At 42.3% G+C, this 23,963-nt stretch overlaps 1 protein-coding gene and 1 long non-coding RNA gene across 26 annotated transcripts in view; both read right to left on the bottom strand.

Annotated features, from left to right (window-relative positions):
* Positions 1-23,963, bottom strand: part of LOC124134560 (multiple PDZ domain protein-like) — a 314,294-nt gene that overhangs the window by 6,195 nt on the left and 284,136 nt on the right. The window contains exons 30-42 of the mRNA XM_048393058.1: positions 22,043-22,239; positions 20,239-20,333; positions 17,746-17,812; positions 15,792-15,935; positions 15,288-15,386; positions 14,036-14,110; positions 13,207-13,309; positions 12,287-12,435; positions 11,968-12,051; positions 10,460-10,684; positions 9,760-9,876; positions 8,208-8,355; positions 178-347 (exon numbers count right to left, since the gene is read on the bottom strand). Coding sequence (XP_048249015.1) covers positions 178-347; positions 8,208-8,355; positions 9,760-9,876; positions 10,460-10,684; positions 11,968-12,051; positions 12,287-12,435; positions 13,207-13,309; positions 14,036-14,110; positions 15,288-15,386; positions 15,792-15,935; positions 17,746-17,812; positions 20,239-20,333; positions 22,043-22,239 — 1,673 coding nt within the window. The remainder of the gene's footprint in view (positions 1-177; positions 348-8,207; positions 8,356-9,759; positions 9,877-10,459; positions 10,685-11,967; positions 12,052-12,286; positions 12,436-13,206; positions 13,310-14,035; positions 14,111-15,287; positions 15,387-15,791; positions 15,936-17,745; positions 17,813-20,238; positions 20,334-22,042; positions 22,240-23,963) is intronic.
* LOC125378150 lies at positions 354-3,281 on the bottom strand. Of its 25 annotated transcripts, none has more exons than XR_007220038.1 (4): positions 2,470-3,281; positions 2,299-2,344; positions 1,739-2,264; positions 354-1,704 (listed from the first exon to the last, which is right to left on the bottom strand). It is a non-coding gene; the product is annotated as an uncharacterized LOC125378150 (long non-coding RNA). The 25 variants fall into 25 exon arrangements; XR_007220032.1 differs by having other exon boundaries at positions 1,739-2,401; positions 2,470-2,549; positions 2,631-3,281; XR_007220035.1 differs by having other exon boundaries at positions 1,739-2,583; positions 2,812-2,856; positions 2,903-3,281.

The following is a 23,963-nucleotide window of genomic DNA, read 5'->3' as shown; positions in this document are numbered from 1 at the left end:
GAAGACAATTTAGCTATCATCGGAATACTGCCCTGGTTCCTGTTCCACACAATGACCTCAGAACTACAATTGTCAAAATACAAAAGTCAATGTTAAAGAATGGGAGGTCGGGAACTATGATGGGTACATTTCCTAGAGGGGAGCTCTCCCGCCTCTACAACGCAGATGCTGACTTACCCGTAACCTGCCACACCTTGCCGCTGGGCCTGTGGGGTTAAGGTTTGCAACAATGATGGGGACGTCCCCGAGTGGGGAGCCCACCCCACCGGCAATGCTCAGCCCCAGGGAGCCAGACTCGTCATGTTGGAGCTCCACGTTCCTCAGGTGTGTCCAGTCCACACTCACATCTAGAACAGGAAGTCAGGGAAAACTGTAGCCATGGTAACACTCACATCCTGCCACATCAGACATTAGCATCGATCCCTTTACAACATTACTCTAACACAAGATCAGGTTACAAGATTCAACAATCGTATATATTCAAATATTTGAAAATCAAGCATCAAGAGACAGAATACAATTTCAAACACCAACTACAAAAAACAGTTTCAAAAGCAAGACAACAAAACAATTGTAAATAATGACAATAGTCAAAGAAAGTTAAATCCATTTAACATTACATATACCAGAAGCAAACAAGATTCATGAAGCAGGGGACGAGATTAATTTCCATACCCAACTGTGACAGGTAAAATAATGGGAAATGCAAATTTGGCTTCGTATGATCTGTGCTGGTATATTCAGCCTCATGCCAATGGTACATGATACACATGGATAGAAAGGTACAGGTAGTCATATCATACTTGGTAATAATACATTCTACATCCCTGAAATAAAACATGCGTTACATGCATAAGATACTTTAATCATTAAAATCAATTGTTTTAGTTATTCAGTTTGAACATTTGTCAAGAAAACCAAGTCATCTAGACCTATTGTCATAAGCTGACAGGGTAACACTTCAGTAGCCTAAAGGGTGTGCACACTGCCAAAACTGAGAAACATGGGACATAAATAAATGGATTCTATTAACAAATGTCAACTAGTCCTGCAAGGAAATAAATAACATGAAACAAAATTCTGGTAAAAAAGGAACAGGTTTACTGAACACACAGTTGATAAATAAACATTAAAATAGTGAGCTACATGGTAAAATCAATAGGTTCACAAATCTTGATAGTTTTCCATGAACAATTGGTTCATTTTAAGATTCTGAGATTTCATAATTTCTTTTCTTTTCTTCGTGATCATCAAAGGAATATGACACATTTTCTTTGTACAGACAGCTGTTGTGGTAACTCCATATTCAACCTAGATTCAACCTGCAGTCAGCAATACGGCGAACCAGTGGATGAATGACCAGACTGCTATGCCATGATCACACACAATCAGCCAGGTCACACACTGTTACCACTTGATCTTTGTAGTGGACCTAGTTTACCTGGAATCCCCACTGGAATACATGGGGTACGGAGGACCTAGTTTACCTGGAATCCCTACTGGAATATATGGGTACTGAGGACCTAGTTTACCTGGAATCCCCACTGGAATACATGGGGTACGGAGGACCTAGTTTACCTGGAATACATGGGGTACTGAGGACCTAGTTTACCTGGAATCCCCACTGGAATACATGGGGTACTGAGGACCTAGTTTACCTGGAATCCCCACTGGAATACATGGGGTACGGAGGACCTAGTTTACCTAGAATACATGGGGTACGGAGGACCTAGTTTACCTGGAATCCCCACTGGAATACATGGGGTACGGAGGACCTAGTTTACCTGGAATCCCTACTGGAATATATGGGTACTGAGGACCTAGTTTACCTGGAATCCCCACTGGAATACATGGGGTACGGAGGACCTAGTTTACCTGGAATACATGGGGTACTGAGGACCTAGTTTACCTGGAATCCCCACTGGAATACATGGGGTACGGAGGACCTAGTTTACCTGGAATCCCCACTGGAATACATGGGGTACGGAGGACCTAGTTTACCTGGAATCCCCACTGGAATACATGGGGTACGGAGGACCTAGTTTACCTGGAATCCCCACTGGAATACATGGGGTACGGAGGACCTAGTTTACCTGGAATACATGGGGTACGGAGGACCTAGTTTACCTGGAATCCCCACTGGAATACATGGGGTACGGAGGACCTAGTTTACCTGGAATCCCTACTGGAATATATGGGTACTGAGGACCTAGTTTACCTGGAATCCCCACTGGAATACATGGGGTACGGAGGACCTAGTTTACCTGGAATACATGGGGTACTGAGGACCTAGTTTACCTGGAATCCCCACTGGAATACATGGGGTACGGAGGACCTAGTTTACCTGGAATCCCTACTGGAATATATGGGTACTGAGGACCTAGTTTACCTGGAATCCCCACTGGAATACATGGGGTACGGAGGACCTAGTTTACCTGGAATACATGGGGTACTGAGGACCTAGTTTACCTGGAATACATGGGGTACTGAGGACCTAGTTTACCTGGAATCCCCACTGGAATACATGGGGTACGGAGGACCTAGTTTACCTGGAGTACATGGGGTACGGAGGACCTAGTTTACCTGGAATCCCCCCTGGAATATATGGGGTTTATGTGGACCTAGTTTACCTGGAACCCCCTCTGGAATATATGAGGTACTGAGGACCTAGTTTACCTGGAATCCCCACTGGAATACATGGGTACTGAGGACCTAGTTTACCTGGAATCCCCACTGGAATACATGGGTACTGAGGACCTAGTTTACCTGGAATCCCCACTGGAATATATGGGTACGGAGGACCTAGTTTACCTGGAATCCCCACTGGAATACATGGGTACTGAGGACCTAGTTTACCTGGAATACCCACTGGAATACATGGGGTACGGAGGACCTAGTTTACCTGGAATCCACATTGGACAAGCATGAGGTACTGTCGAATATTCCCAACTCAGGGTTCAATCTACGCAGTAATCCAACTACCAGAATACTAAATAATAGGGACATGGTTCATTATGTATCATGCAATACAATTACTGAGATACTACACCCTGAAAATAAAAACGTAATATTTGTATTTGAATGCCTCAGTATTCATAATAGATACAGGCATTCCTATATATATATATTCATATTCCAAAGATTCCTTCTTTAAGACAACGAGATGATGGCCAGAGTCTGAAAAGAGGGGGCATAACAGCTGGGTTGGTTGTGGGGTGGGGGGATGCATGGTAAGACTGAGAAGGGCTGGGGGTGTGGGGGGTGTAGGGGGTGTAGGGGGTGTGGGGGTGTGGGGGTGCAGGACAAGCTTATAGTGATGATAAATCAGTGTCGAACAACTTAGAGGCTTCCGGAGCCCAAGGTTGAATATGGAGCACACATGTCACAACACAGGAGTTTGTGCCAATGGAAGAGGACATGAAAGAACACAAGAGAAGACTAAAAGTAACAGATCATTGTGATAAAATGAAACTTTCAAGAAAAGCATTGTGTATTGACATGATATTCCACACTGCAGACCTGAAGAATGCATTTACTAAACAAAAACTGATATTCCTTATATCAGGCTTCTTTCAAACTTGAAATTACATAATTTCCTAAATCCACTTCGACTCATGTAACTAGCAATGATAAATAAAATTTAATCTTCAGTATGATTCAGAAAAGACAAATTTTGAAGTAAGAATGACTAGGGTTAATCTGTGGACATATACTGCATCACCTTCGCGCAGGAGGTTATGTCTGAAGCAGTTAATGTGATATTGTTGACACATGGTAAGTATCAGTGTACAATGGTTGCAGTGTCCAGTCTGCGGAAAACCACCCCAAGCACATGGTATGCAGCTTACACAGAGTACAGTGAGAGGAGACTGCCCATACAGAATACAGGAAATAAATCATGCAAAATATATCAAGTGTTCTAACCTCTTAATATTACTCCAGCGTCCAAAAGCTACCAGTCCAGATTCTGTGCTTACTGGTCATTACCTTTCCATATTTCACATTTCATAAGACAATTTTCAATGGTCTTGCTCCAACGTCACTTTAAGGTGTTAATTATTCATGTTTCTTCTGACAATATCCAAAGGTCTTATTCAATCATCACATAAAGGGCATTAATTATTCACAATTCGCATGATAATTTTCAATGGTCAAATTAAGTTGTTAACTGACAGAATTAATGATTCACATTTCATTTAAGACATTTTTCAATGATCAAATTAAGTTATTAACTGACAGAATTAATGATTCACATTTCATTTAAAACATTTTTCAATGATCAAATTAAGTTGTTAACTGACAGAATTGATTTTTTTTCAATGGTCTCTTTTGATTGTCATACAACAGCCTTATGTCACATTCTTCTAAGACAATTTTCTCATTCAAATGTCACTTAAGAGTATTTATTATTAACATGTTTGACAATAAAATTTGTATCACATAAAAAACTAATTATTCTATTGATGCACACTCAGCTGTTGATTCTTCATCATCTGACCCTGCATACCCCTATTACTATGGATTATCATAATAACGGAATTCAGGGTGTAGTAATTACACTAACTACGGTAATATCCCATTATCTTTGTATGTAATGAGCCATTTGACAAGGAGTATTAATATGGATAACAACTTCTTTATAATACCCGATATTATCAACATTATAAAATACAGTAACAATGTTAAGACGAAAGTAACATACCGTATTCGACGTAATAAGCGCCCAGGGTGCTCTCAAAATTAGAAATAGGGGGCTCTTATTAGAATATTATTTTGGTGGAAAAAACAGAGTTGAAATATAAATTTCGTGGTTTATGCTAACGGCCTGACTGTTTATATACGACAAATATATTTTTCCAGAATTTAATTGCCCATAATTAGGGGGGCATATAACACATGAGTGCGTGATATACACAAATAAATAAGTCTTGTGTACATTGAATAATCGGAAGGGGTGCTACTTGGGATTGTTCACTTGCCAACATATTAGCAAATATCGCCGTAGGCGCTTATTAGAGCAGGGCGCTTATTACGTCGAATACGGTATTTCAATTTGCAAAGAAAGTTGTCTTCCTCACATGGTAAAATGTGATGATTCGTGAATTGATCAACCACACCATATCACAAACAAACACCCTTTGTCTCTGCTTGCATAACATCTTAAAGCTGTATGTACATACGAACAAAACAAATGTCTTCTTTTTCGGAAAACTTAAAGTATTGCGTGAGGAAAATCTCCACATGAAGCATATTGAGGTTATTCTATCCCCGGAGACTATTGTGCAATATCGTATATCTATGCATGTTCATCAAGGTTATATACACAATATCAAGCATCCGTTCCGTAACAATCTGGAATGCTATACACTCAGTTTGACCTGGGCTAGTATTGACAATACACTTCAACTTATCATATAGTCAGAATTATTGCGTAATGTGTAGGTATTTATTTATTGTTACCATATATATTTTTTCATATATGTTACATAAGTAGTAACAAGTGATATAATACATACATTATTGCTCAGCTTTGAAGTGTAGAAGTATACCAGAGACATAGAGAATAGCAAGCTGTTTTCATATTGACTTGTAGCATCAGGTCTGACTAGTCCGAGTACGATATTCAACGTTTCAACGATTGTCTTACAAATGTATATCATTATTATTTAAAATACCATTTGGATTGCAATGATGATCTGATACACCGAGTCGGTAGCAAAAGGACAATACTATTCACATGAGAGTAATTAGCGTGCTTATGCAAGAAAATAGTGGGTACAAAAAGGTTTGTGTTTATGAAAGATGAGAAGTAAATTACAGAACTGGAGATTAGTAGCTTTTAGAGGAGGGAAGACCTGCAACATGGAAGGAGAGAGGATGCTATTGTATATGAAGAAATCATGGTACAGAAAATGTGTTGAAATCAACCAAACTGTACTGTGATATTAATGCACAGCTTGTCAACATTTCATTTTTCAAGACAATGTTTAAGATTACGATTTCCTCATATCTATAAAATGTTTTTTTAAGGAATTGTGTAATTTTGGATTTAAAAAATATGCAGAGATTCCATGAGATGAGCAATATCATCATTGGTGTGTGGTCTTGTTTTACAGCTGTTCATTTCTAATGACAAAATTACAATTTTTGAAACAGACTAAAAAATAATCTTCATCATGTTCAGAAAGAAAGATCCCGATGACAGCGACATTTTCAAATGCAGACAAACTCCTTTGACCGTGTAAAAGTTAGACCTAAATACAAAGTCCCAATAAGTTTCTCAAACTTTGTCTGAAATGTTGACAATGACAGAATAAGTAGTGACATTCAGGCAGGAGACTGTTAGAACTGGCCAATTCCTCACAGCTAATCTCAGCTGCTACCTATCATGCCCTATGTCCAGTATCAGCTGACATGTACATTGTCATGTACACATAACTCAATAATTCCTAAACATTAATTAATATTAAATAACAATAATTTTTCTTAAAGAAATTTTGTAACTCCTAAATAAAAAAAATCCTCAAAAATTAACAAGAAACAAAAATCAATATAACACCAATATATCTTGGGTTGTATACTCCCCAGGGAGCTGAGAATGAAAATTAAGATCACACTGACCGGGGTAATAATGTAACACATTGAGCCTGCTTTAGGGTTGGAATTGGAGCATTATAAAGAGGAACATTATTCTTAATACTTACTCCTATAAAAGAAGCAATGTGTATAAAAAAATGAAAAAAATATATAAATGAATAAATAAATCTGTCACAATGAAACAAATATTTTGTGAATATTTTCCAAGTAAAATGTGCAGTAAAATACCATCAGGTGAGAGGCCAAGATGCCAGACTGGCTTGTAGCAGTAAGAGAGAGAGATGGTGACAGAGATGAAGGCGTGGCATGCCGCACAGGGCAGTCAGTCGTCTCATGCCGTACAGGGCAGTCAGTCGTCTCATGCCGCACAGGGCAGTCAGTCGTCTCATGCCGTACAGGGCAGTCAGTCGTCTCATGCCGCACAGGGCAGTCAGTCGTCTCATGCCGCACAGGGCAGTCAGTCGTCTCATGCCGCACAGGGCAGTCAGTCGTCTCATGCCGCACAGGGCAGTCAGTCGTCTCATGCCGCACAGGGCAGTCAGTCGTCTCATGCCGCACAGGGCAGTCAGTCGTCTCATGCCGCACAGGGCAGTCAGTCGTCTCATGCCACACAGGGCAGTCAGTCGTCTCATGCCACACAGGGCAGTCAGTCGTCTCATGCCGCACAGGGCAGTCAGTCGTCTCATGCCGCACAGGGCAGTCAGTCGTCTCATGCCACACAGTCACAAGCATGCAGTGGGCTACAGAGCTAATTGGCCAGTTAACGAGTCCTACATAATTAACGCTTCTGTGGAACACAATCTACTGTCTATGTTTCAGTAATAATTGATCAGGTTCTGGAAACGAAATTGGTGATCACATCTAGTTTTAAATTCAAGAGATTTAAAATTGATTAAAGTAAACTGTCTATGAAAGGTGGACACAGGTACATGTATGAAGGACACACTGCTGCACCAGTGGAAGCAATACATGGCAAGTTCCATTGTACAAATGCAACAAATATGCCATCACAGAATCGAAATACACTTTTTTCGAAAAAATATACATCTTGCATACATTAACTTCATACAAAAACTGAAAAAACTTAAGGATCATGAATAATTTGGGGGATATTTTGTAAAGTGAAGACTGAGCATATAATTTCATAAATATATTCATAAAATGAGTGAGTGAGTGGGGTTTAACGCCGCTTTTAACAGTATTCCAGTTATATTGCGGCGTGTCAGCTTAATGTGGGAGGAAAGCCCGAAGTGATGCAGGTCCCAGACGTTTACCACTTCGCTGAAACCCACAAGCACGGGTATGGTGCTGACAAACCTAGAAACATAATCGGGGCAAACCGGGATTCAAACCCACAATCATAGGTTTCTGGCGTGCCGAAGGGACGCAACTCTGCACAGCGAATCGCGGCGCCTTAGACGACTGGGCCACCCGTGCCCCCTATATCCAAAAATATATTCATGATCCCTAACTTTTTTAGTTCAGTATATTTTACTTTCTTTCCATTTGTTCCCAAGTAGGGTATTTCACACAATGTGCCACTATTCACACCAGTACACCAGTGTGGAAGGTCGGACACAGCTGACAGACAGACAGACAGACATACATACTCTTTGAGTGTTTCCCCCGTGAGCGATTGCTTGCACTGGATTCTGATTTTTTCAAAGCACTGCCAGGAGAATTGGAGTTTCGTCGTGAAGATGTTCTTGACCCTGCTTTTAACCTTCCCACCATCATTGTGACCTTGCCCATCAATGTCTGAAATACCAAAGAAAAATAGTAACTGATGAAAAAATTTAAGATAGACTTAAAGCTTTAAGAACCAAATACCATCAGTTTCTATTCAGCATGCATATGTTGTTTTCTTACAGAAGTTGTTAAGATGCAGCTGAAATGACTTCAGTTAATACAATTAAATTAAGACTAGAAGAGTCAAAAAGGATTCAATGAATGAGAGTGTGTTCAATGCCATTTTGAACAGTATTTCAGATAAATCACAAGCTATCAACTTGATGAAGGAGAAAAGCCTTCAGTGATGCAGGTGTTAGTCCACTTCGGTGAAACCAACAATCACATGTGTGGTGCTGACTAAGGCTGGGATGGGCAACTCGGGTACTTGGGTCGGGTGGGTCCTAAGTAGGACCAGGGTGCCCACAGGACTACCCGGTCCTGTGGTTTGTCATGTGATATATTGTCTAATGACAATAACAATAAAAATTCCATGGTTACACTAGTACAAGTCGCTAATGTTCGCATTTCTTTCTGACTATTCCCACATTCCTTCTGGCATTTTATGTTTGAGTACAGACAAGGCTTCAGTCAACTTCAATGTATGCATGATCAGATCGTTTTATACGACATCTAAATACATTTTGCCAGGACAGTAGGTATCCATAAATAGGGTGTTGGGTACCCAGGTAGGGTTGGGAAATAGGGTGTCGGGTACCCGGGTAGGGTTGGGAAATAGGGTGTCGGTACACAGGTAGGGTTGGGTAATAGGGTGTCGGTACCCAGGTAGGGTTGGGTAATAGGGGGTCGGGTACCCAGGTAGGGTTGGGAAATAGGGTGTCGGGGACCCCGGTAGGGTCGGGTAATAGGGTGTTGGTACACAGGTAGGGTTGGGTAATAGGGTGTCGGGTACCCAGGTAGGGTTTGGAAATAGGGTGTCGGGTTACCGGGTAGGGTTGGGTTATAGGGTGTCGGTTACACAGGTAGGGTTGGGTAATAGGGTGTCGGTACCCGGGTAGGGTTGGGTAATAGGGTGCCGGGTACCCGCATAGGGTTGGGTAATAGGGTGTTGGGTACCTGGGTAGGGTCGGGTAATCGGGAGTTGGGTACCTGGGTAGGGTCGGGTAATAGGGTGTTCGGTACCCAGATAGGGTTGGGTAATAGGGTGGTGGGTACCCGGGTAGGGTCGGGTAATAGGGTGTTGGGTACCCGGGTAGGGTCGGGTAATAGGGTGTCGGGTACCCGGGTAGGGTTGGGTAATAGGGTGTCGGGTACCCGGGTAGGGTTGGGTAATAGGGTGTTGGGTACCAGGGTACGGTTGGGTAATAGGGTGTTGGGTACCCGTGTAGTAAATTTGGACTTGTCCCAGCTCTAGTGTCGACAAACCTAGAAACAGATTACCTCCCCTTACATCTCCAAATAAAATGCAGTTACCTTAAGAACGCCTGCTGCATATTCCTGAGTTGAGTTTCTCATGTCTTCTCCATTGACAGCGAGAATCTGGTCCCCTTGCATAAGTCTTCCATCAGCTTCTGCCACCCCGCCTTTCACCTGAAACAACATGGACACGTCACCCACGAGGCAGGATTCCATTTGCTGGCTTTCAGCAGTAATGCAGCACTATCAGTGCATGAGTTTAGTTTAACGCAGGTCTGAACAGTACCTGAGATGTATTATGACATGTCAGCTTGATCTGGGATAAAATCCTGAAGAAATGCAGGTCACAGATATCTACTATGCAAGGGAGTCCAAAGAGGAGATAGTTTTGAAAATATTAATTGAATAAGGGTCTTTGACATGACAAGTGAATGCTTTAACCACTAGGGTTGCACACTGTATGGAACTAATAAAAACAAACTTAACCCTGGAAAGAAGAAAGAAGTCTAAAAAATTCATATCCCCCAGCTAATCATTTCAAAATAACTTGAAATAGAGGGTTTACAGTTGTGATACTGGACTCAATTCGAATCTCAGTAGATCAAAGAATTAAGTTTTGCTAGCTAATATATACATGCAGTCTTCAAAACTAAGAATAACATTCAAGGTGTACTTGTCATAGGTCCCATGTGAAACAGGTCGATGCCCACTGTACGCGTGTGCCTATGTTGCTGACAAGGATCTCTGTTGTACTCACAATATCTGATATGTAAACACCGACATCAGTCTTCTTGCCCACGATGCTGAGTCCGAGACCCTTGCCCGGTTTCTTCATGAGCTCGACGCTGAAGATGTCATAGATGTCCTCCTCCTTCACCTGGTTGTCGTCGCGGTACATGAGGATCCACACGTTGGAGGGCGTCTGCCGCAGCACCTGGATGGCGTGGTCATGGGTGGCATCACGCAGGTCCTCTCGGTTAACCTGCAATACGAAGAGGTTGTGGAGGTGTGAGGGTGACGGTAATGGTGTCTGACTTGATGTTATACTGTTAACATATGTGGATGGTGTTTGACTTGATGCATGTGGATGGTGTGTGACTTGATGTAGGAACTGTTTGACTTGATGTAGGTACTGCTTGACTTGACGTAGGTACTGTTGGACTTGATGTAGGTACTGTTTGACGATGTATGTAGATGGTGTTTGACGTGATGCAGGTACTGTTTGACTTGATATGGGTACTGTTTGACTTGATGTATGTGGATGGTGTTTGACTTGATTTATGTGGATGGTGTTTGACTTGATTCATGTGGATGGTGTTTGACTTGATGTAGGTACTGTTTGACTTGCTGTAGGTACTGTTTGACTTGATGTAGGTACTGTTTGACTTGATTCATGTGGATGGTGTTTGACTTGATGTAAGTGTGTTTTACTTGATTCACGTGGATGGTGTTTGACTTGATGTAAGTGTGTTTTACTTGATTCATGTGGATGGTGTTTGACTTGATGTAAGTGTGTTTTACTTGATTCATGTGGATGGTGTTTGACTTGATGTAGGTACGGTTTTACTTGATTCATGTGGATGGTGTTTGACTTGATGTAGGTACAGTTTTATTTGAATTATGTGGAATGTGTTTGACTTGATGTAGGTATGGTTTTATTTGAATCATGTGGATGGTGTTTGACTTGATGTAGGTACAGTTTGACTTGATGCATGTCCATGGTGTTTGACTTGATGTAGGTACGGTTTTACTTGATTCATGTGGATGGTGTTTGACTTGATGTAGGTACTGTTTGACTTGATTCATGTGGATGGTGTTTGACTTGATGTGGGTACTGTTTGACTTGATTCATGTGGATGGTGTTTGACTTGATGTGGGCACTGTTTGACTTGATTCATGTGGATGGTGTTTGACTTGATGTGGGTACAGTTTGACTTGATTCATGTGGATGGTGTTTGACTTGATGTGGGTACTGTTTGACTTGATTCATGTGAATGGTGTTTGACTTGATGTAGGTACAGTTTTACTTGATTCATGTGGATGGTGACATGATAAAAATGGAAGGTGTTCAAACAGGTACAAGTGGAAGGTACTGCTTGATTTGATGGATGGGGTAGGTGCTGGATTGACTTGAGGTGGATGGTGTTTGTCTACAGGGGTATCGGGGGTGTCTGGCTTAGTCAAGGCAATGGATGGGGTAGGTGGACATGGAGGGTTGTAATGTCAGGAAGGATTGCCAATAAGCAGGTGACATCTGATTCTCACCTCCAAGATTTGGTCCCCAGCACCAAGTCGGCCATCCTTAAAGGCTGCCCCATCTTCATACACCTCGTGAATAATGATAGCCCCCTGGAAAACAGGTGAAACACACTGAATCCAAAACTTCAAAGAGAAATGTTGAACGGTTATCAATAACAAACACTACAATTTGCAATTTTTTAAAATAATTTTAATAACACCAGCAACTTAGATAATAAACTTACACGTATATAATATCATTTTGTTATTAATTTACAGAGGAGTTACTACAGGAAAAGGGAATGACGATGACTTAGTTAATTGTCAAGACAACATGTTGACTTACCAGTAGCGTGTCTGACCCACCCACGATGCTGAGCCCGAGCCCTGTTCGACCCTTTTCTATCTCAATGAGGGTCTCTCGACCTGGGGTGATAGGGCAGGTCTTGGGGTCGGTTGTCACAACTGGGGCAGGAGGGTCAGTTGAAGATTCATCTGGAAACACACATATGGATACAGTTATCTGGAAAATACTGCATGACATGCTTGATTGTATCAACACTATGCATTTGGGGTTTGGAAAAGTCCAAATTTATTATCCATATACTTGACACATTTTTACCTGACCCTACCTGGGTACCTGACCCCTTTTACCCAACAGTCCCTGGATACCTGCTGAAGGTGTTAAGGGCTTGGTACAACATGTCTGAATGGGAATAGTATCACTGGAGCCCCGGGAAAAACTAATGATAATATAAAACACATATAAAGATGGTGATCATGTATAATATACACTGACGTTGCCTGAAGCTATATCCTTACTCAAACAAATAAAAGTCAGAAAGTAATGCGAACTTTAGCGTCTTTTAGTGTAGACATGGAGTTTTAATGTTATTGTCATTAAACAATATATCACATGACGAACCAAGGTTTGAATACCTGAGTTACCTGTCCTTGTCCTATATGCCTACACTGAGTTACAACCCACAATAGGACAAATGATATGTTATGTTATTCCATACAGGCATTATCCAGCTGATACAGGCCCCTATCCGTAAACTGGGATACTTTGTGACACAAAGAAAAAGGCATGATGTACTTTCGGATGAGCCTTCAAGAGTTGTCTCCCTTAGACAACCCACACAGCACTTGAATTCCAGTAGTGACATTCTTGTGACAAATGAACATTAAGTGCCTGTTTAACTCCGTCCATAAACATATCCTATTTTCCTATCAACTATTGTTTCCCTGGATATATATACTTACCAACTGTGTTTCCAAGTCGGATCAAATCTCCTGGCTTGCCTTTTCCAATCTTTCGAACCTTTAATTTCACACTGCCCTGAGATTGTCGTAAAACATCGATTGCCTGTAAAGGAGTTAAAGCAATTACATAAGCATCATCTTGATAGGAAAACACAGTTGTAAAAGCTCCATTAAAATTTAGCCAGTGTGCTACAACAGAAAACAAAAATATAACATATCTATTTTCCCTTGAGGTAATTTCTGATGTAGTGTGGAACTACACTGTACGTGGGTTGATTGATAAGTTCTAAGTCTCACATAGAAGGAACTGCGTAATAGTAAAATAATTTTTTGTGGACATTACTTTATGTTCCTCAAGTTAGCCCATTTTCCAAAGGATACAGACCCTGCTTATTCTACTGACTTGTCACAGCAACCAATTTGCTGAACTGACTCAGGTTTTTGGGGCATTATCTCCAGGACATCATGTGATGTCCACAACAAAGTGAGCGAGTGAGTGAGTATGGTTTTACACCCCTTTTAGCAATATTCCAGCAATATCACGGCGGGGGACACCAGAAATGGGCTTCACACATTGTACCCATGTCGGGAATGAACCCGGGTCTTCGGCCTGACGAGCGAATGTTTCAACCACTAGGCTCCCCGACCGCCCCTCCACAACAAAGATTTCACTATAACACAATTCCTTCCATGTGAGGCCCAGAACATAACAGTCAACCCTTGTATCAAGACAACATGACACTGAAAGGTTTGAGTAGCTTTAGAGTCTGAGCAGAATATGCTAGAACGTATTTTTCAGCAGCTGTAGGAACAGAACGTCGCTTCTCACCTTATCGTAATGTACGCCATTTAATGATTTATCTCCAACTTCCATGATCTGGTCTCCAACTGTCAGCTGTCCATCCTACAATATACAAGTGATTGAGTGAGTTAGCTCACAAGGCAAAACTGCTCTCCCTGGTAGCAAGGGGTCTTCACTGAGGTTAGCGTTTCTTGTTTAAGAACCGTGACGCTATCAAAGTATCTATCGCTAGGGATCGCAACAAGAACTTTCACGGGTCGCTCTGTTACTGGGTAGTTGTTGGTACTCAGTAGTTAATTATGGGAAAATTTGACCTTGTACTGACTCACTACTGGTGTCACTGCGCTAAACTTGGGTATTATATTTTAAACCCCTTTTTCTAATCCGTGAATAACCAATTTTCCTGGGATTGCCTAGTTTAGGTCAAGTATCTTTTTATGGTTGTGAGTAAAGTTACTCTTTAGGTCAAGTACCATTTTATGGATGTGAATGTAATGGAAGAGAAGTTATGACTACGTTGAAGATGTTGAGCAGACTGAGGATGGTGCAATGTTAGCAGCCTTTGCCCGTTTTCCAGTTGATCCAGTCAACAATTTCTTGTTCCATTTGAGAACGAAGCGACATCAGTCAGCGATTGATACAATTGCTAGCGGCTGAAAATTAATGCCCCATTGTAAGACGAATCTCTGTACATCGCTTGTAAGCGATTGTTGCTTTGCAAGGCAATCTGGTCTCAGGAGCCAAGCTCCGTGAGAGGCTTTATCCAGCTATGCCAATATAAACAGAAGCAACAAGACCCTTTCCATTGTACAGTTCTGACCACGTCGTTCGTTCGTTCGTTCGTTCGTTTGTTCGTTCGTTCGTGAGCGAGTATGGTTTTACGCCGCTTTTAGCAATATTCCAGCAATATCACGGCGGGGGACACCAGAAATGGGCTTCACACATTGTACCCATGTCGGGATTCCAACTCGGGTCTTCGTCGTGATGAGCAAACGCTTTAACCACTAGGGTACCCAACCACCCCACGGCATCATGAGCATGTTTAAGAATCACTATCATGACTACTAAACAGTGATTAAAACAGGTGTTTTCGTGAAAAGGTGAGCGTATCCTGCCCCACGAGTGGCACCCCACACAAACACATTGATCCACTATCAGTATAGTGTCACAAAATCAACAAGGTCATCATGATCCTCCCAGGTGCTGACAAATAACGATGTCTACCCAGTACCCACCCAATCCGTGTTTTAAATAACAAGCACATGTAACATATACCAACCTTTGCTGCAGCGCCCCCTGGCGTTACACTGCGGACATAGATTCCATGGCGGCCATCTCGAGTTTCTTCCACTATGCCGAAACCAAGACCTTGAGGTCCCTATAATCACAGATTGTAAAGAGATTTACTTAAGTTTCAGAGAAGCAGAGAAATGATAAATCAACAAATATATTTCAATTTGTGCCGCCACATATTTTGCTTTCTTGTTTTTACTACAGGTTTAATTTGAAATTTGTTCCATTAAATCACATACGATACCATACCTTCTGAAGTGTGAAAAAAACATACCTCAGAAAACGTACAACTTCATGTATGACAACTTGTTGTTTTTTTAGCATTAGCAAAACATTTCAATGAAGATTCTTATATCGCTCTCAAGCTGTAAGAATCTACATCAAATCATCACTGATGCAAAATATACCCGTAGTTGTCATCCAAAAAGTTGTTTGTTTTCGTATCTACTCACCAACTTCTTGCATGCTAATCAAACACTTAATAACATACCTTCTGAAGTGTGACAGTATTTACAATATCAAGAGGTTTGTGGTCCTCTTTTGGGGGCTCCTTGTGAGGCGTCGTACCCGTTGCTGTAGGAACAGGTGCCCGATTGGGTGTCGGCTTTGGGGAAGTGGCTGATTCCACGTGTTCCTGTCACAATAGACATTTTGACATTAGTAATATTTTAACATCTTCGCTGATCATTGGGCAGGAATATCTTCAACTAGCTCCATACAAGTAGCCATGCTTAGAGCTGAACCTGTTCAATCAGACTGTGAGTGAGTGAGTGAGTGAGGTTCAGTGCTGTCGTCAGCAATATCACAGCTATGATGAGTGAGTGAGGCCAAAGTCAGCATAATGCCAGATAAACTAGTCTACAATTCCATTATTTGTTTGTTTGTTGTCTTAACGCTGCACTCAGCAATATTCCAGCAATATGAAGGCGGTCTGTATATAATAGAGTCTGTGCCAGACAATCCAGTGACTGACATTCTGAGCATAAATCTATGCAACTGGGATACGATGACATGTATCAACCAAGTCACTGAGCCTGACCATCCGATCCAATTACTCCCCTTTTACGACAAGCATAGTCGCCTTTTACGGCAAGCATGGGTTGCTGAAGACCTATTCTACCCCAGATCCTCATAGGTCATGTTTTTATTATGTCTGGGCAAGATGACAGAAAATATACCATACTGTAACCATCCAATTTTCATTAGTCAACACCTTTAATTAGCAGGTCATACTGAGGACCCTTTCTGCCCTGGAAGCCCAAACAGGGAATTACACTATATCAAAGTAGCCTGTGTGACGTAATATTGACAGGACCACGCTAAACAGTCATCATTCAGAGCATGACTCACTTAGGACATGGTTAATGGCTGCTTCACCCAGGTGATTGTAGTCAAGTACTATCCATTCACAGGAACATTGTGTCAAACTGATCCTCAATTTGGTCACCAATTATCAAATTAATCAAATAAACTTTCCAAAATTCTAATGATGCTCACATCATCAACCACTAGTTTGTCTGGACCAGACTTGATTACATCACAGTTCACACATAGTAGTACAGCTGCCTGTGTATTTCCACATTCACTCACTCCTAACAATCAATCTACTTTTCCCCTAATACCCCAACACCAAAGTGGCCTAATCAGATTTTGTTCTTTGGCTCCCATGACCCATGTCATTTGGTTTCGTCTAGACATTCAGTTAATGAAATAGGTATTTGATCCACGGCAGGCTGAGCTTTTAACATTGCTATTGATTGGCGTGTGTGGCTGAATATGACACAGATGATGCTGGAGAAGCCTCCATGCAATGTTTGGGCCATCTCCGTCTATTGCCTTATGAATATCAAGTTTTTTTATATGCTCGGGTTGAAATGATAAATGTCCTCCATCTAATCTTCTAAAAGACAAATGTCTCAGGGTCTAATATTCCATAATTTGAATTTCAAATTGGGCAATGTCACAGTAACTTCAGAATATGCAGGACAGGATTTGGGTAAACAAGCTCAATGGCAGCGACCAGACTTCAGAACGGACATTTTACAAACCATCCACTACAGAAGAAAAGGGGGCAAAGACACTGAATCTTGTTAGTTGACTGATCACTAAAACAAAATTCTCAACTTTGTACACTGTCTGTGTTGATAGACCATAATCTAAGCACAGAGTATAATTAAGCATTAGAGATAAAAATATAATGAATCAAATAAATATAAAATCATAAACAGAAATGTCTTGGTTCTTCCTCAATCTCATTCTCAGGAAGCACCATTGCGACTATCTTCTTCATGGTCATCCATCCATTAATTTCTAACATCAAGCAGACATTTTGACCACTTGATACCTATTTTGCTTGTTTCTTTGTCTCTGACCTCAGCACAAGTCACTGATCTCAACACCAATCTCTGACCTTCACACTGACCTCGACACAAGGCAGGACTTACCTCTGTGTGGATGATGGGTCCCAGACGTAGCGGCTTGATAGCCATGTGAAGCTGGTAGTTCTCTCGTCTGAAATAAAATGTCACATTATACACCTACATGTCACATCGTTTTCGGATTTGACAAAAAAATGTCAGCACTTTGCATTCAAAAATCATGCCAAATATGTAAGAATGACACATAATTAATTTTACATTCATTGCAGTAGTTGGCTGTTAAAACAACCATGGTATACTAGAGACTATTTGGCCCCAGTATCACCACTTAAATACAAGCATGGGTTTCTAGGGACATATTCTGCCCTGGAATCCCCACTGGAATACAAGCAAGTGGCACTGTGGACCTATTCTGCCCTGGAATCCCCACTGGAATACAAGCAAGTGGCACTGTGGACCTATTCTGCCCTGGAATCCCCACTGGAATACAAGCAAGTGGCACTGTGGACATATTCTGCCCTGGAATCCCCACTGAAATACAAGCAAGTGGCACTGTGGACCTATTCTGCCCTGGAATCCCCACTGGAATACAAGCAAGTGGCACTGTGGACCTATTCTGCCCTGGAATCCCCACTGGAATACAAGCACGTGGCACTGTGGACATATTCTGCCCTGGAATCCCCACTGGAATACAAGCAAGTGGCACTGTGGACATATTCTGCCCTGGAATCCCCACTGGAATACAAGCAAGTGGCACTGTGGACCTATTCTGCCCTGGAATCCCCACTGGAATACAAGCAAGTGGCACTGTGGACATATTCTGCCTTGGAATCCCCACTGGAATACAAGCAAGTGGCACTGTGGACATATTCTGCCCTGGAATCCCCACTGAAATACAAGCAAGTGGCACTGTGGACCTATTCTGCCCTGGAATCCCCACTGAAATACAAGCAAGTGGCACTGTGGACCTATTCTGCCCTGGAATCCCTACTGGAATACAAGCAAGTGGCACTGTGGACCTATTCTGCCCTGGAATCCCCACTGAAATACAAGCAAGTGGCACTGTGGACATATTCTGCCCTGGAATCCCCACTGGAATACAAGCAAGTGGCACTGTGGACCTATTCTGCCCTGGAATCCCCACTGAAATACAAGCAAGTGGCACTGTGGACATATTCTGCCCTGGAATCCCCACTGGAATACAAGCAAGTGGCACTGTGGACCTATTCTGCCCTGGAATCCCTACTGGAATACAAGCAAGTGGCACTGTGGACCTATTCTGCCCTGGAATCCCCACTGAAATACAAGCAAGTGGCACTGTGGACCTATTCTGCCCTGGAATACCAACTGGAATACAAGCAAGTGGCACTGTGGACCTATTCTGCCCCACTATTCCCACTGGAATACAAGCAAGTGGCACTATAGACCTATTCTGCCCTGGAATCCCCACTGGAATACAAGCAAGTGGCACTGTGGACATATTCTGCCCTGGAATCCCCACTGGAATACAAGCAAGTGGCACTGTGGACATATTCTGCCCTGGAATCCCCACTGGAATACAAGCAAGTGGCACTGTGGACCTATTCTGCCCTGGAATCCCCACTGGAATACAAGCAAGTGGCACTGTGGACATATTCTGCCCTGGAATCCCCACTGGAATACAAGCAAGTGGCACTGTGGACATATTCTGCCCTGGAATCCCCACTGGAATACAAGCAAGTGGCACTGTGGACCTATTCTGCCCTGGATTCCCCACTGGAATACAAGCAAGTGGCACTGTGGACCTATTCTGCTCTGGAATCCCCACTGGAATACAAGCAAGTGGCACTGTGGACCTTTTCTGCCCTGGAATCCCTACTGGAATACAAGCAAGTGGCACTGTGGACATATTCTGCCCTGGAATCCCTACTGGAATACAAGCAAGTGGCACTGTGGACCCATTCTGCGATGGAATCCCCACTGGAATACAAGCATGTGGCACTGTGGACCTATTCTGCCCTGGAATCCCCACTGGAATACAAGCAAGTGGCACTGTGGACATATTCTGCCCTGGAATACCAACTGGAATACAAGCAAGTGGCACTGTGGACCCATTCTGCCCTGGAATCCCCACTGGAATACAAGCAAGTGGCACTGTGGACCTATTCTGCCCTGGAATCCCCACTGGAATACAAGCAAGTGGCACTGTGGACATATTCTGCCCTGGAATCCCCACTGGAATACAAGCAAGTGGCACTGTGGACCCATTCTGCCCTGGAATCCCCACTGGAATACAAGCAAGTGGCACTGTGGACATATTCTGCCCTGGAATCCCCACTGGAATACAAGCAAGTGGCACTGTGGACATATTCTGCCCTGGAATACCAACTGGAATACAAGCAAGTGGCACTGTGGACCTATTCTGCCCTGGAATCCCCACTGGAATACAAGCAAGTGGCACTGTGGACCTATTCTGCCCTGGAATCCCCACTGGAATACAAGTCATGGGTACAAGCAGAGCTTGACCCCAATCCTGTCCAGAATCTTAACAGGTCTTCAATGATGAAAGTTTTCATTTACCTGAGGAGGACAATCTTGACTGCAGATGTCTTGATGCCCTTGATGATGGCAGAGGCATTCAAGTGACTCCGCCCATGTAGGACTTGACCATTCACCTACAAAACATAAGATAGAAACGTGATATCTGAAAATTTAAGAAGATTATATTTCAGAGGCCACTCAAAGCAAATTGATGGATTCTCTTAAATATGATTATGCAAAGTGCATGCCGTCTTTCTAAACCACTTCTCTCTAAGTTTGGAACACTCAATAACATGTGGCATTTTTTAGTCATATTTGTATTTGCTCTCAGGGTTGAACGGGATTGAACATGTATGCCAAAATTCATACTGAATTGACAGTAATGAGTCTGAAAGTATTACAACAGCTAGTTGCAGTATGCCATTGCCTTAATGTGAACAGAAACAGAGTGCAGTATGGGCATACAGGTAATCCACTCAAACCAGACCAGACAAACCAGCTCTGGACATCAGAACTAACAATCCATATGCCAACAGTAATCTGTTTCTGATATACGACAAGTCAGGACAATTGGGCATCCACACTGGTGGGTTTAGAGGGGTGGGGGCGCAGGGAGTGTAGGGTGGGGAGTGTATACAGGGTGTGTGGGTGGAGGAAGTCATCTCCATCTTGTTGGTTAACTTCCCCCCCCCTCCCCCCAATGTTTTATCTCACAACCCTGTCTCTGTGTGATGAGTGAGTACCAATACAAAACAGTGATCAGGGATATATAAACAGCTCTCTCCCCAGAAAGTGGACCACACTTTCTCAAAACACCTTCATACAGAGAGTGATCAGGGATATATAAACAGCTCTCTCCCGAGAAAGTGGACCACACTTTCTCAAAACACCCTCTTACAAACAAATCAGGCTCTCAGTTGAAACTTTTCCTCATCAAAGTTCACCACAACTTAGTCCTCTCTCACATCACAGATTTGATACTCAATCACCTAATCTATTCGCTAATCAATTCCTTCCACCTGGAGAAGGACAGGACTAACTACGGCTACAATGATAACGTGTGACATGAACTAATCATTGTGCCCAACACAACAAGTTGGACTAAAAAGCCCAGCCAAAGAGGTGTGAAGGCAATGAATTCCAATATTAACTGGGAGGCGTGATATTGCCCCAACACTTCACATCCCACATAGCTCCGTCAGACTAATCACTTTACACACAGCGGACGACTCCCGACTTGGAAATAGAGCCAATATGTTCTACATTTGCTTCTCCTAATGATTTCCTTACATTTACTGACAATGAACGTTTCGTTTTTTTAGGCAGTTAGGTAATTGGATTCAAAATATTTTGCTGAAGAGAATTTCAAATCCAATTGGTGCTCGTGTGGAGTGTTTATATGAATGTCAAAGGTAAGCCTGGTTTAGTAATTGGCATGTGTTTTTCTCAGTGAAATGCCAAAAGAGGAAGTCACTAAAAAGTTGCCCCTAGAGACTACTGGGGAAGTTTTAATTGCAAATGTTACAATTAGAAACTAAACATGCATCCTCTTGAGAGAAAACACATTCCATGAGAGAGAGATGGAGCGTTGTTTTACACCTCAGTAGGCCATAGTCCAGCTGTATTGCTGTGGGGAACTGGAACCTGGGAAAATGTTTGGGGAATTTTATGCTTAATTTGGATACTGTGGACTCCCAAACGAGTTTGAGAAAACCAGGAATTCGACACTTCCAAGTTCGACATAAAGAGGTTTGACTGTATATTCACACCAAAACTTATCATGTAGCCTTAAACTTTGACCATCCATGATATTCTATATATCCCATGCTGTCTGGAAACTCACCTCCAGCAGTTCGTCCCCGACTGTAATCCTGCCATCCTTGGCGGCAGTGCTCTCTGGCTGTATCCCCGCCACAAACGCACTCATTAGGTTCCGATCCTTATTGCCAGCCAAGCTCAGGCCCAGACCATTAGACCCCGTCGACAGATCCACCAGGTGAATATCTCCGCTCAGCTCACCATATTTCTTCTGAAGTTTTTCTGGAAACAGAGAACCATGGTTTGAATAAATCCGTGAAAGACAGAAGGTACAACATAAAGTACAGCTTGACATGAGGTGAATCTTCATTGTCACTGTCATTCAGCCTGCAGTCAAAGTGTTAGCTGTTCAAGTACAATGAGGGAATCATGAGTGAGTTGGGTTTAACACCGCTTTTAACAGTATTCCAGTTATATCACACGTGTCAGCTTAATGTGGGAGGAAAGCCCAAAGTGATGCAGGTCTCAGACGTTTACCACTTCGGTGAAACCCACGAGCACGGGCATGGTGCTGACAAACCTAGAAACATATTCAGGGTAAGGGAATCATGAACCAAGTGGCCTTGATAGTGAGTGAGTGAATATTGTTGACTGACACAGTCAATAGAATTACAGCAGTAAGAATATTACTGTAATTCTATGTAAATCTGCTGTAATTCTATTGACTGTCATTCAACAATATTCACTCACTCACTTCTTTATTACAATTAGGAACGATGTTTCGGTGTAAGTTCGAACCTACACCGAAACATCGTTCCTAATAATAAAGAAGTTGTTCATCCATATATCTTATCCTTACTGCTGTCCTCGTGGCATCATATATCCCTAGCTTATGAGAGGAAGATATTGACACAACTGCATCCATTTTCATCTTGGATTTTCTGATTGCATGTTATACGTCATTCCAACATATGTCAATGATTAAGATGGGTTAATTTCAATACTATGTTGTGCAAATGTTGGCCATCTTATTCCGTTACAGAAAGTCAATAGGTGTCATTAGTTTCTTTCCTGAATTTATCGAATATCTGTAAGTTCCAAATGCAAGTAGGCACATAACGGCAGTGCTCATGATACAATGAATGTATTATGATACAACCATTACCAAGGGAAGCAACTATACACACAATTTGTGCTTTGGGCCATTGTTTGTTTGTTTTTGTTTTGTTTGTTCGTCTCTTTCTTGCGTAACGAAGCACTCAGCAATATTCCAGCTAAGCGATGGGGGTCTATAAATAGTCAAATCTCCACAAGACAATCCAGTGATTGACATCATGAGCATCGATCTACGTAATTGGGAGATGATGACATGCATCATCTAAGACAGCAAGCCGGACCAATCCTGTAGGCTGTAACATACTTAATTAACACAGTCGCTTAAGATTTGTTTGTTTGTTTGTTTGTTTGTTGTTTAACGCCGCATTAGCAATACTCCAGCAATATGACTGTGGTCTGTAAATAATCAAGTCTGGACCAGACAATCCAGCGATTGATATAATGATCTATGCAATTGGGATACGATGACATGCATCAACCAAATCAGCGAGCCTGACCACCTGATCCTGTTTGTTGCCTCTTACGACAAGCATATCTCCTCTTATAGCAAGCATGGGTTGCTGAAGACCTATTCTAGTTTCTACCCCGGATCTTCACGGGTCCCAAAGTGAAGTAGGTCATCAGCATATTTCACTTTCACAACAGTGTGAAACCAGGATCAAAGCAATTACCAGCAAACATATAACATTGATGGTGAAGTTGGGTCACCTCAGGCCACCATGCTCCAAATCAAGCACGCAACTTGTGAATCCTGACAAGGCAAGGGGATGTAACTCTGCACAGTGACTAGTGGCAGCTTAGAAGACCGGCCCACCCATACCCACTAGGATAGATAGAAATGAGTTGGTCCATCATGAACTTCATGATTCTTGGCATGGCTAGGGGAACAA

This window comes from Haliotis rufescens, unplaced genomic scaffold, assembly GCF_023055435.1.
Source record: "Haliotis rufescens isolate VD_foot unplaced genomic scaffold, xgHalRufe1.0.p SCAF_112, whole genome shotgun sequence".
NCBI lineage: Eukaryota > Metazoa > Mollusca > Gastropoda > Lepetellida > Haliotidae > Haliotis > Haliotis rufescens.
Note: the sequence above shows the minus strand (reverse complement) of the source record. Positions and strands in the feature narration are given on the sequence as shown.